Source organism: Lissotriton vulgaris, unplaced genomic scaffold, assembly GCF_964263255.1.
Source record: "Lissotriton vulgaris unplaced genomic scaffold, aLisVul1.2 SCAFFOLD_2649, whole genome shotgun sequence".
Lineage (NCBI taxonomy): Eukaryota > Metazoa > Chordata > Amphibia > Caudata > Salamandridae > Lissotriton > Lissotriton vulgaris.
Window position 1 is genome coordinate 217,174 of NW_028242319.1, and position 12,599 is coordinate 229,772.

Here is a 12,599-nt window from a genome sequence, read left to right on the forward strand (position 1 = left end):
CTATGGGTACATTAAGTACCATATACTAAGAACTTATAGGTAAATTAAATAGACCCATTAATAGTATGCCCATTCAGCCATGTTAAAAGGGGAAGCACCGGCTTGTTACTACTGGTTAGCAGGGTAAAGTGCACAGATTTCTAAAGCTAGCAAAAATATACGACCCAGCAAAAGGTGAAAAAGTCAGGATGACCACACAGAAAAGACAGATTGCCAGGAGTTGTTTAGTTGCCAATGGAAAATACCAAAAAAGAGCATATTTTATGAGGCCTTTACTTCGCACTATGGCCTATGTGTTCAGTGGGCATGCATTCTGTGCTGTTACTGATGTCCAACGCCCACCGATACTACTGCACAGCAAATGGAGTTACTCCCTTTAAGGCTGTATTCTCCAATGAGTAGTTTATGAGCTACTGGTAGCTCTCCAGCTACCTAGAAGTAGCTCTCCTGTGTGCATTCCAGCCTACTAAAGTAGAACCTTTTGCTTGGTTGAACTAATATATGTATGCCAAGTTGTCTATTCAAGACAAAAAATGTGTGTATTTCCAGAACTCTGTAGTTGATATCTGGAGAACAATTTCCAAAATATATTTAAAGCGTATTTGTGAGTGATAAATCATGTGGGGAAATGTATTACTAATATAATTACTTTTGTGCAAGGGCCACTGCAGCTGTGGCTGGCATGTACTAACTAACGAGAAGCATTCCAGATTGCCAAATAATTTTTTACATTACTGCTAGCAACCCTGCCTAATGCACTGAGCCGCTCACTACTGGTAATCTTGCATATGGTGCTCATTAATGTAATCCTTTCCAATGTGGGCACTATTAAACCACTAATATTAGCAGCTTGCAATGATTTTCAATGAACATAAGTATCTTTTAGTAGTTTGGAGACCCCTGCTTTAGGCACCTCAAAATCTGAGGTTTAAGTCAAGCCGTCTATTAGTGATATCCACCCTAGTTGTTCCCATCATCAACTTCTGCAAAGCTCTTTACTTTGGTGCCCTGTGTTCCAACACAACCACCTTACAATCTTACATAATTCAGAAGTTAGGATACAGAGCATGTTAGGCATCTCCTACTGTCAGGCAGTTGTTTTGGCACCAGATTCATGCCAGAAAAGCCAGACACACCCAACAAGCATTGTACTTGAAGTACTCAGGCTCCCTTCCATTGCAACCGATCGGCTATAGTTCAATACTCTCATACTGTGATGCTGAAATCCTTTGCTTCCATCTTTTTCTCTCTTGAAGCCTGTTCTATGAAATGCTTTTCTTGCAGTAATTGGGCAGAATGTCATGCTATGTTAGACGTTGACTGTTAAGAGCCAGGACATTGTGGATATACGTGTAATCGATGTATAGCCTGCATGGACATCACTGTCTTGTGCACAGTGTCCCCATGAACACTGTTGTTGTTAAACACCTGTGCGCACAGCTTACTCACTACTCACATGTTTCACAAAAAAGTGACCCCAATTATGGCTGACTGATCTTCTCTTTAGCAGAGAGAGACAAAGTGCAGTTTCACCACAGAGGTATAGGCAGAAATGCTTCTACCGCTGGACTGCATCATGCTACCGCTACACATAGTCCCCTTATTGTAAGGTAGCCACCCTCAATTGATAGTGTGCAAGCGCAATGAAAGCTCAGCACAAGAGGATTAATTTACAGAGTGAGTTGTGTAAAGAGGATTTCTAAAATGGTACAGTCTAAGAGCAAGAATTTTTTTAACTTCTCAACTTGTGGTTCGAGCCATTTTTCATCAAGGGCTCCAGACCCGATTAGGGCAAGCACCTCCTACTACTATTAAGAAATACACACATTATTTAGAGAAACGTGCAAAATGCATAGAAATGCTTCCTATGAAATATTTTGGTGCTCAAAAAAAGAATTCAATGAATTTGGTAATGAAATGTGTAGACTAGATGGGCTTCATCCCAAACATATTTTCAGCACTACACATATTACTTTAAACAAGCAGAAAAACGTATGCTATTCCATCAGACCAGAAAAGTAAAACTGATGTCGTTTCCACCAAGGGGATTATTTAATCAGATGAGTGCATAACAATTTTCAGCACTACAGATATTACCTTACAAAGGAAAACGAACCAATGGCCAGATGTGCAAAGCATTTTTCTGGTCGGAAAGGGCACGATTCATAGAATCGGGCCGTTTGCGACCAGAGAAATGCTTTTCCTGATGTTTAAAGTGCAAAATTCGATTCAGTAAAGAATTACTGAATCGCGCTTTGCATTTGAGAATTGGGATTTGAAAGGGGAATGTTTAAAGAGTCTCTACCAAATACCAAATTAGTATGATATGTAATACTATTTTGCGACCGAATTTCGGTTGCAAAACAGTAATATTTTACCACCAATTTAAAACTGGTGGTAACCCACTGACAAACACGATGGGGTGCCCAAGGGATCCCTTCACCTTTGAGAATGTAAACAATAGTCTTTTTTAAGAGCAGGTAATGGTCCCATGGACCACGTTCTACTCTTGAAAAATGAAACTTAAACTTTTTTTTTCTTTTTAAATGCATCCCCTTTTATTTTACGGAAAACGGGATGCATTTAAAAAGAAAAAAGATTGCCTTATTAAAAAGCAATCACAGACATGGTGGTCTGCTGACCTCAGCAGTCCACATCCCTGCGGTGGCTGCGATTCCTAATGGGTCGTAAATTGCGACCTACCTCATTAATATGCATGCGGTAGGTTTATTTGCGACCCACTAGGAATCGATAATGAAAGTCAAAAGACTTTCATACAAAAGTAATACCGTTTTCCTAATTGCGATTCAGACAGAATCGGAATTAGGAAATCGGTCATCTTAATGTTTCTATGTGCATGATGTATATTTGAGAAACAACTTTGGAAAATCCTTCAATTTAGGACCATCTTTATGACAATCAATGCTGCAGAGCGGCTTAATTCGGAAAGCTGCTCAACATAAAAAAGTACTAGTGGGAAAGGCGGTTGGAAGGTTTAATTCAGGGCTACCTTCAGACATCTGCAATCCGTATACTTAAAAAGAAAAATCAGATATATAAAAAAAGAAAAAAAGGTCAAAGTTGCCCAAGTACATGTTCAAGGTATGAACATTCACATATTATATGGATATAGAAATTCAACAAATTCATCATGGTAGACATGGGTTCAGTTTCACTACCATCATAAATAGAGTGATTTGCATATTAAGTGATATCAAGTTATTCTTTTTTAAGATCTTAAGGGGTTTCATGTTCCATTTTTGCAGGTTTTGGAGCGCAAGTTCCCCCATGAGAAACCTCACCTGGTGTGAATGCCCGTGGTCGATGCACGAGTCTCCACAAGCAACATCTACAAGTACATTAAAAAAACATTATCATAGCACTTGCTTTCAATATGCACATTTCTTGCTCACCAAGGTTCAGGCGTAAAACTCCTAACAGTCCATAAGCATCCACCACCTTTGTATACATGTTCTTGATGGCTTCTTTTTCTGCGGATGCTACAAAAAAAGGAAATGAATTCAGTAAGTGGAATTTTGTTAGATGTTTTTTAAAGCAGGAGAACGGTTTGTTAACATTTTAATGTTTTTATTGCATAAAACATACAGATAAGTGCTTTAGAAGCAATAAGATGTCCGTTAGTATTTCTAACCGTGTTTATATATGGAATTCACATGAACTCAATCCCTATCATAAGTGTATACTCCAATACATACAATAAAAATACAATGAGGAAAAACAATATGTTTCAAGAATACATGCCCTCATCCTGGAGAATTTAACAAAGATATGAACATATTTAATTATATAGTATGTATGCAAACTCCTCAATTAATCACAAGCTAATACTCTTAGAACAGGCAGGCAGAAACCATTGCACATCTCATCTCTGCTAGGTCACCCTACACTTCCCTTCCCCCTACCTTCGCCCAGCTTCACAAAGAACTGAAACATGAAACTTCTGCATTGCGTAAAGGCACAGTAATGCAGGGGTAATAAGATACTAGCTGGCAGGAACTCACAAAGAAGCTACACATAAAATATGAGGGTATTACAGTGGTACAGCATATGAGCAGCTATTACACACGTTATTTACAATTGGCTAGAGAATTTTGAAGGGCTGTCAACCTCCGAGCACAAACACATGCTCAAAAATTGAAAACATCTGGTGACAAACGTGTATTTGTAGAAACGTAATGGATCTAGTTAGACATCCCAATTGGTTGTGATGCGGACCACTAGGATCACATTCGTAACATTTGGGTGAAATGCCACAATCATGGCAGAGAAAGTGGAAATGCGCTCAGATGCAGACATCATCATTGTGAGTGGATGAAACATGTGTGTAAAAGAAAGTGTTAAGGGTACAGATGGAAACGCCAATGCAAAACACATACGCCCCGGCGAGTGAGCCTGTTGTGAGTGCCACCACACCGACAAATGCTGCACTATTTAGGTACATCAGAATCTCTTCCTTAAGATCAGACAGGTCAAATTTGGATACAGTGCTGTGTGGCCTGACGTACAGGGACCATGAAAGCAACTGAAGAGAGCACTTCATTCTAACCAACCCACCCCCACACAGGTACCAGCACATGTCACCCCAACCACCACACAATAAAAACAGAAAGCCAATGCATCAATTTATTTCGCTATAGTGGGTCACTCCTAGATCCGAACAACAAACGCTATGGAATCTTCCACCAGTCGCGGGTCACTTTCCCTGTGGCTCATATGGAAATATCCAAAGAAATTGCATTGGACGATACACATACCTGGGCCCAGAAAAGTCAGACAAACTGTAATATTAAAAACTGTGTATACCTCATTCATTGCCCTTGCAGGCTCTGCTATATAGGCATGACCACCATACCCATCAAAATCAGAACTGAACTTCTCAGCTGACCACAATTATTCCCTACACACAGGCTCCTGGTTAACTGCACCAGAGTCCAATTAACTCCATTACACGCCTCCTTAGAAGTGCAACCAGCTCTCCATTCTAGACCTACAGGTCGGTAGAGGAGGGTAGGTCCCAGTTAATAACCTCAACGTTCAATTGGGAATTTGACTTTAATTTACCTGTGCTTTGGCCAGAACTTTTGATTTCTATGAGGCCTGTGCACATCATTTATGAGTACATGCCTTTTGTATCAGTTCTGTTCCCGCAGCTAAGCACGGTCCTCTGCATTACCTAAGGGGCACCACTAACTCAACTTTAGGGTGAGTCTAACCTCTATTTTATTATTACCCAGTCTTATACCTGTGAACTTAGTTGGTGATTTTTCACATTAGCGGTATGAGTGGCATGGGCACTTTTCACTACTGCTGCTGCTGTCTTTTTAACCTTTACACGTATTTCTTGTCACTGATTAACAGTCCAATATGTTTTCAATGTGTGTGTTTTGACTTTATACACTAGCATTGAGTGCAAACAAGCTATTCCTGGCTTTTGCTGTAACAGTGGGCAGCTACTTGCCAGTACTGCATACTATGTTGTTCTCCCTACAACATGTACTGAGAGCCTGCCAGGCACGCTTCTGGCAGCAACTCCCTTATGGCAGTCTCCCTAATTTTTCCTTACAGATTGGATCTCCCTTCTTGCACCACAGCAGGTGCAGTATAATTAATTCGAATTGGAAACCCTTCACTACCACCCGGGGTTCACTCCTCTGTAGGGTAGGCAATATAAGCATGGTACTGACGAAATGCCACTGACCCTCCAGGCACTGAGGCATGAAACATGTTGACCTTATTGAACTCTCACTGAGGCTGTCATTGTAAATTATTACTAAAGATAGCTCAGCTGTTTAGGTCTCGCCTGACCCAGCGCATGCGCTGGACTGGCGAGACTTTTAGTAAGGGCTTCAAAAAATGCGACCATGGCCGGCCTACAGCTTGCGTGCATGTGCGCGGGCGCGTGCTTACGAGCAGAGGCGCCATATAGCTTTTCCAGTCATGCTCATTAAGCGCATCACACGCCGCGCTTGATCATGATCACTTTCACTTTCGCGGCTGCTTTGATGTTCTCAGTCAGCCAGTATTTTTGCGGCTGCGTTACTTTTACGGCTGTGCGCCTTCTCCTCGTGTTATCTGTCCTTCTCCTCCTGTTATCCCTGGCTCGAGCGCCACCCTGTTTCTTCTTGTCTTTCTATTCTCCGTCCTCTTTGGTTCTCTGTATCTCTCCTAACCTGCGATCTTCCCTCTCTCTCACCTTTATCCCACCCCCTGCACTTTCTTACTGCACACCGTCTTTCATAACATTTTAGTGTCTCTCCGGTGCTTTGTGAACCTTCCCCTCTTCCCCTTTACCTCCTTTTTACACTTATCTCACTTTTCTTTCATGGCTCCGTTGTGATCCCTTCTTCCCTCATTTTCGTCCACCTCCTCTTGCTACACACCTCTTTCCTATTGATCCCTGTCTTCCTTTCAACCCCATCTCACCCGCGCTTCTCTACATATGTTCTTTCCTCTCCAGCATCAGATTTCCTTGAGCTCCTTTTTGTTCCCACCTATTCTCCTTTTCATCGCTTCCACCTTCTCCCCACTTCACCCACTCACTTTTGCCTCTTCACCCCTCTGATCTCCCCTTCTCTCCTGCTTGTCGGCCTCCCCTTGTCCGCCTCTATATATTCCTATTCTCCTTCGCCCCTACCTCTTTCCCTGCTGCTGATGCACTCTCATCTCGCCCTGCACCCCCTTCTCGCGGCCTCTCTGCAAACCAGGACCTCTTCATTCCAGTCACATATGCTACCTCTGGCCTCTCTTTTTCCTCGTTCCTCGATATCTCTCCAAGGCGTTTCGCTCACCCACTTTCTCCTTCCCCATACCTCATTTACCCACCTGCTCACTGTCTCACTCCCTGTCTGCATCGGTTCCCTGTCTCTCCCTCTCTCGCTCCCTAATGCCTTCTTTTTCGAATATATTTACATCTCTCTTATCACCTGGCTCCTCTCTATACTTCGTTTTGCTACCTCCCATCCCCACTCCTTTACACCCTTCTCACCTGTATCCCTCCCTGTGCCGCCTTCCCCCTGTCACACTTGCCTCCCGTTTCTCTTCCTCGCTCTGCTACATTCACCCCTCCCCACCTTGAAACCCTCCTGCTTGCCCCTTTTTACCAGAGCCCCCTTTTGAATCTCTCTGCGCCCTCCCTCCTTTTGCGCCCACTCTCACCCCCTTCTCACCTTCTGTCCCTTCTATCCCTCCACACACTCCCCCCTCTCACGTGTATCCCTCGCTGTACACCCCCCTCCTCTCGTTATCAGCAGAAGTTGCTGCCCTCATAAGGACCCCTCTGACTTTAGCCCTGTGCGGCCGCCCCTCGGGCCCCCGCCAGCTCGGCGTCTGCTACTTCCCTAGTGAGACCTGCAGAGAATGAATTTGGGGCCAGTGGTTGCCAAGGACACGTCTCCTTGGTAAACACGCTGGCTGTGATGAGAAGCTTCCAGCCCCAGCCGTGTCTGGCCCGCCCGGCTCTGCTGAGAACGGGTCCATGCTGTATGCAGAGCATGTTCTCGTTAATATCGAGCCTGCTGCTGTTTAGAGGCCTTAGCACCATCATAATATATTCTGAGGCCCCAGACACCGCCACACGCGGGAGTAGACAGCCGCTGATTGAGATACTGCATGTAAAGGGAGCACTGATGCAGTCACACCTTGATAAAGACACTAAAGGACTGCCAAAGGGACTCTTTCCCTCAGACCCTGCGCTTTGACAGCACCGGTGCTTGCGCTATAAAATCTATGCATAGGTTTTGAAGCTAGCATTTTGTGTTTTTTCATTTCAGCTGACACATTTGAAATCATTAGTAGGTGGTGGAGACTGGAGCTACTGTGTTTTCTCTTTCCAATAACACTTTATTTTTAAACTTCGAAACCGGTGCATGAGACTTGGGGCCCTGCTTAGTTCTTTGTATAGGGGTCCATAAAAACTGCTGACAGGCCTGGTGCTACTAGACACTACTCATGCTCTGCTTTGCACCCTCTACCCCTCTGCCATGCACCCTTCTACCCCTCCGTCTTGCACCCTTCTCCACCTCAACCTTGCACCCTTCTCCACCTCCGCCTTGCACCCTTCTCCACCTCCGCCTTGCACCCTTCTCCGCCTTGCACCCTTCTCCCCCTCCGCCTTGCACCCTTCTCCGCCTTGCACCCTTCTCGCCCCCAGCCTTGCACCCTTCTCCACATATGCCTTGCACCCTTCTCCACATCTGCCTTGCACCCTTCTCTGCCTTGCACCTTGCACCCTTCTCCGCCTTGCACCCTTCTGCGCCTCTGCCTTGCACCCTTCTCCCCTTCGCCTTGCACCCTTCTCTGCCTCCAACCTGCACACTACTCTACCTTGCACCCTTCTCCTCCGCTTTGTACCCTTCTCCCTTTCCGCCTTGCACCCTTCTCCCCTTCCGCCTTGCACCCTTCTCCCCTTCCGCCTTGCACCCTTCTCCACCTTGAACCCATCTCCCTCTCTGCCTTGCATCCTTCTCCCCTCCCCCTTGCACCCTTCTCCCCTTCCTTGCCCTCCCCCTTGCACACTTCTCCCTCTCCGCCTTCTATCCTTCTCCACCTCTGCCTTGCACCCTTCTCCCCCTCCGCCTTGCACCCTTCTCCCCCTCCGCCTTGCACCCTTCTCCCCTTCCGCCTTGCACCCTTCTCCCCTTCCGCCTTGCACCCTTCTCCCCTTCCGCCTTGCACCCTTCTCCCCTTCCGCCTTGCACCCTTCTCCCCTCCGCCTTGCACCCTTCCCCCCCCTCCGCCTTGCACCCTTCCCCCCCTCCGCCTTGCACCCTTCCCCCCCTCCGCCTTGCACCCTTCCCCCTCCGCCTTGCACCCTTCTCCCCCTCCGCCTTGCACCCTTCTCCCCCTCCGCCTTGCACCCTTCTCCCCCTCCGCCTTGCACCCTTCTCCACCCTTCTCCCCCTCCGCCTTGCACCCTTCTCCCCCTCCGCCTTGCACCCTTCTCCCCCTCCGCCTTGTACCCTTCCCCCCCCTCCGCCTTGCACCCTTCCCCCCCTCCGCCTTGCACCCTTCTCCCCTTCCGCCTTGCACCCTTCTCCCCCTCCGCCTTGCACCCTTCTCCCCCTCCGCCTTGTACCCTTCCCCCCCCTCCGCCTTGCACCCTTCCCCCCCTCCGCCTTGCACCCTTCTCCCCTTCCGCCTTGCACCCTTCTCCCCTTCCGCCTTGCACCCTTCCCCCCCTCCGCCTTGCACCCTTCCCCCTCCGCCTTGCACCCTTCCCCCCCTCCGCCTTGCACCCTTCTCCCCCTCCGCCTTGCACCCTTCTCCCCCTCCGCCTTGCACCCTTCTCCCCCTCCGCCTTGCACCGTTCCCCCCCTCCGCCTTGCACCCTTCTCCCCCTCCGCCTTGCACCCTTCTCCCCCTCCGCCTTGCACCCTTCTCCCCCTCCGCCTTGCACCCTTCTCCCCCTACGCCTTGCACCCTTTTCCACCCTTCTCCCCCTCCGCCTTGCACCCTTCTCCCCCTCCGCCTTGCACCCTTCTCCCCCTCCGCCTTGCACCCTTCTACCCCTCCGCCTTGCACCCTTCTCCCCCTCTGCCTTGCACCCTTCTCCCCCTCCGCCTTGCACCCTTCTCCCCCTCCGCCTTGCACCCTTCTCCCCCTCCGCCTTGCACCCTTCTCCCCCTCCGCCTTGCACCCTTCTCCCCCTACGCCTTGCACCCTTCTCCCCCTCAGCCTTGCATCCAAACATCAACTGTTGCATGGCTAAACACTTAGCGAGACCTATTGGCTATGCCAATGCTTGTTTTACTGTCAAGGGGACCACTGTTCAATTAAACCTTTTTTGTTACCCTTTAGACTCTTGTAATCACTTGTCCACCACCCTACCCATACACTCTCTCACCTGTACTCATCATATTGCAAAGATAGAAGATTTCTTCTAAAGAACCCCCACTGAGGGGCTTGTCTGGCATTGTACAAGCGGCCCAACAAGGAACGGGCTATGATGAAGCAGAAAAACTTTGGGTGTGGGAGGGCATTCAGATCTGATCGCTCAGATTCCCTTCAGGACCCCTCTGATCATTTCATCTGATCCACCTGCGAGTGACGAGGAACTGCATCCATCTTTATGCTTTACTTTCTATTTAGGAGAATTGGTGCTGGACCTATCTAAACCACTCCTCGTCCCTCCCTTAATTTGTTTCTTCTTTTTAATGGTCAAGCCTTTCTATAATGCTCTATTGAATCTAAAACGTACTCCTCCTTCTTCACGCTGTTCTCTGTATCCAGAGACTGGGGCTCTTCTCAGCTTTCTCACGTATTCTAAAATACTGTGTTTGGCCACTCTTTTCGTCAGAAGACTATTTCGTTAAATGCCTTCTCTCTAGAGTCCTGCGTAGAAAGTGAAAAATGTCTATCAGTATTCAGATAGGACTTTCTTATTTTATCACGTGTCTCAAATTATAACTGCTCTCTCCGAACTTCTACCTTATCAGAGATCCAGTCGTATTTCTGTTTAGCTTTTTGCTTCTTTTCCCAGCAAAAGGCATCGATTTTGTGCTTCCTTAAGTCTCAGCCTTAGATTAAAGCTGCAGTTCAAAAGGACGAGTACCTAAGGTGTCTTCACTTATTGATATATATATATATATATCACATTTACAGTCAGCAGACTTATTGTCTATGTTGAGGTTTATGTGACTACCCGAGCCACGCATCGTCCTCAACTATCCCATTACTATAATGATTTAAAAGTGTACTATTCAAACACACTATAAATGGTTTGCATACAATGCATATTATAAACTAAATCTATCCGCTTTTGCAAATTAATACTGACTTACATGGCAAACCAAATGAACAAATGCAGAATACAGGAGACTCTTAAAATACATATAAAGCAAAATATAGGACACCACCATCTTATTCTCTCTCAGACAGATAATCCTGAGAGCGGTCGCTAATGGTGTTCTTGACAGGGGGAAAACTTTGGACATCAAATGTTTGCAGCGCCTCCTTTATAGGCCAACAAAAAGTCCATGCTGTGACATTCTTACTGTTCATCGGCTGGGACACGGACCCTGTTATTGAGTTCCCAGATTTGATGCTAGCCCCTGGGGAGGAGTGTGGTAATGTTTAACTGCAAGACAAGGCTGGTAACGGTGCACGGACAGTACTGATATAGTGTGGGGCGAGGTGAATGACAGTCCTGATACAGTCTTCCTTTCTTGTAGACAGAGAAAGTACCCTGGAATGTGAATAGTGACAGTGGGGAGCACCTGAAGATATCTCGCCCGAGCACTATGGCGGTATTGGAAGGGAGACCTTGTTGTGCGAGTGGGAAGACCCCTGGAATTGGTGGTTGCGGTGCACTCTACTTGGGAGAGGCAGTGCCAGCACTGACCCTTTGATTGTCCTGGGAGCTGAGTAGTGGCTGCGGTGTCCTAGTGGAGTCTACCTTCATGGCAGATGCAATTACGCTGTTTCTTGGCCATTGGCTCTACCCAAATCTACCCAGAAGATACTGGAGCATGCTTGGTACAATGGTGAAGAACAAGGTGTCTAAGGCGCAACAGTGCAACACCATCATGCAACACACAACGGACCAGGCCCTGCTACCGAGAAATACGCAATTGGCAGAATTGCAGAGAACACAGAAGAAGGAGGCGCAACAAGAGTAACCCAGAACTATTAGTGGCCATACAGGGCTCCCACGGCCCTGGAGAGAAAAAGAGATAGTATTGGTGGATGTCAACTTGCAGTGAGCTAACCTGTGTATGGATCACGAGACGGCCCACACAGTCAAGGGTATAGTGTGAGTTGCAAGGTGAAGTGAAAGTACTGAAAGCGCAGATGACAAAACTAGCAACGGTGACCACCATCCTGTAGGAAAGGGTTGAAGACGCTAAAAACCAATCATGGTGGAAAAACCTAAGCTTTCTTGGATTTCTAAAACAGGCTGAGGGGGCCAATGAGGGGGCTTTTGTGGAGAAGTGGGCGTCTCGAGAGTTGAAATCCATTTGCCTGTGAGAGGTGTTTGCAGTGGAGAAAAAAAAGTGAGGAGTTTTTAAAGTGAATTATGTGACAATCATGCTGGAGTGCAGGGAGTGTGAAAGTAAAGGCTGTCTTTTTTTGCAACACAGCAAAATGTAAGTACCTGTAAATTAACAGTATGCATTCAGCAGTTAGGAAAAGCAAAGGAACAGAAACATATTTCTTTGTAATTCTAAAGTGTGCTGGAAACAGAGATTTGAATAGGATCGAAACAAATCCAGACACTTGGTGATCAGCAAATTATAAATATTCACAGAAACATTATTTCCACACAATCATTTGTGTGCTATATAGTTTTATCAGTTAACCTGTGTGTCTGTGCAACGCTTTTGGCCATTTCAATGTGAAATGTGCTGTCTGTTAATGACAATGCGCTCCCACACAATGCTTTAATTACATAAAAAATCGCCTTTCCCCATGTCCATTAAAGGTAGGTGGGTCACTAAGGTTTGTTGTTCTAAAAAGTGGGTCATGGTTCTAAAAAGTTTGGGAACCCCTATTAGAAATAGAACATACCTCAAAAGTTTACGATGATTTACCCGGTTAGGCCCGGGTGTGTGGAAGATGTGAAATGCCTTCAGCTGACTTCC

At 46.5% G+C, this 12,599-nt stretch overlaps 1 protein-coding gene across 1 annotated transcript in view; it reads right to left on the reverse strand.

The window, feature by feature from the left end:
• Positions 1 to 12,599, reverse strand: part of LOC147668996 (polyphosphatidylinositol phosphatase SYNJ1-like) — a 287,979-nt gene that overhangs the window by 207,953 nt on the left and 67,427 nt on the right. Inside the window, exon 3 of the mRNA XM_086948301.1 lies at positions 3,414 to 3,500. Coding sequence (XP_086804427.1) covers positions 3,414 to 3,500 — 87 coding nt within the window. The remainder of the gene's footprint in view (positions 1 to 3,413; positions 3,501 to 12,599) is intronic.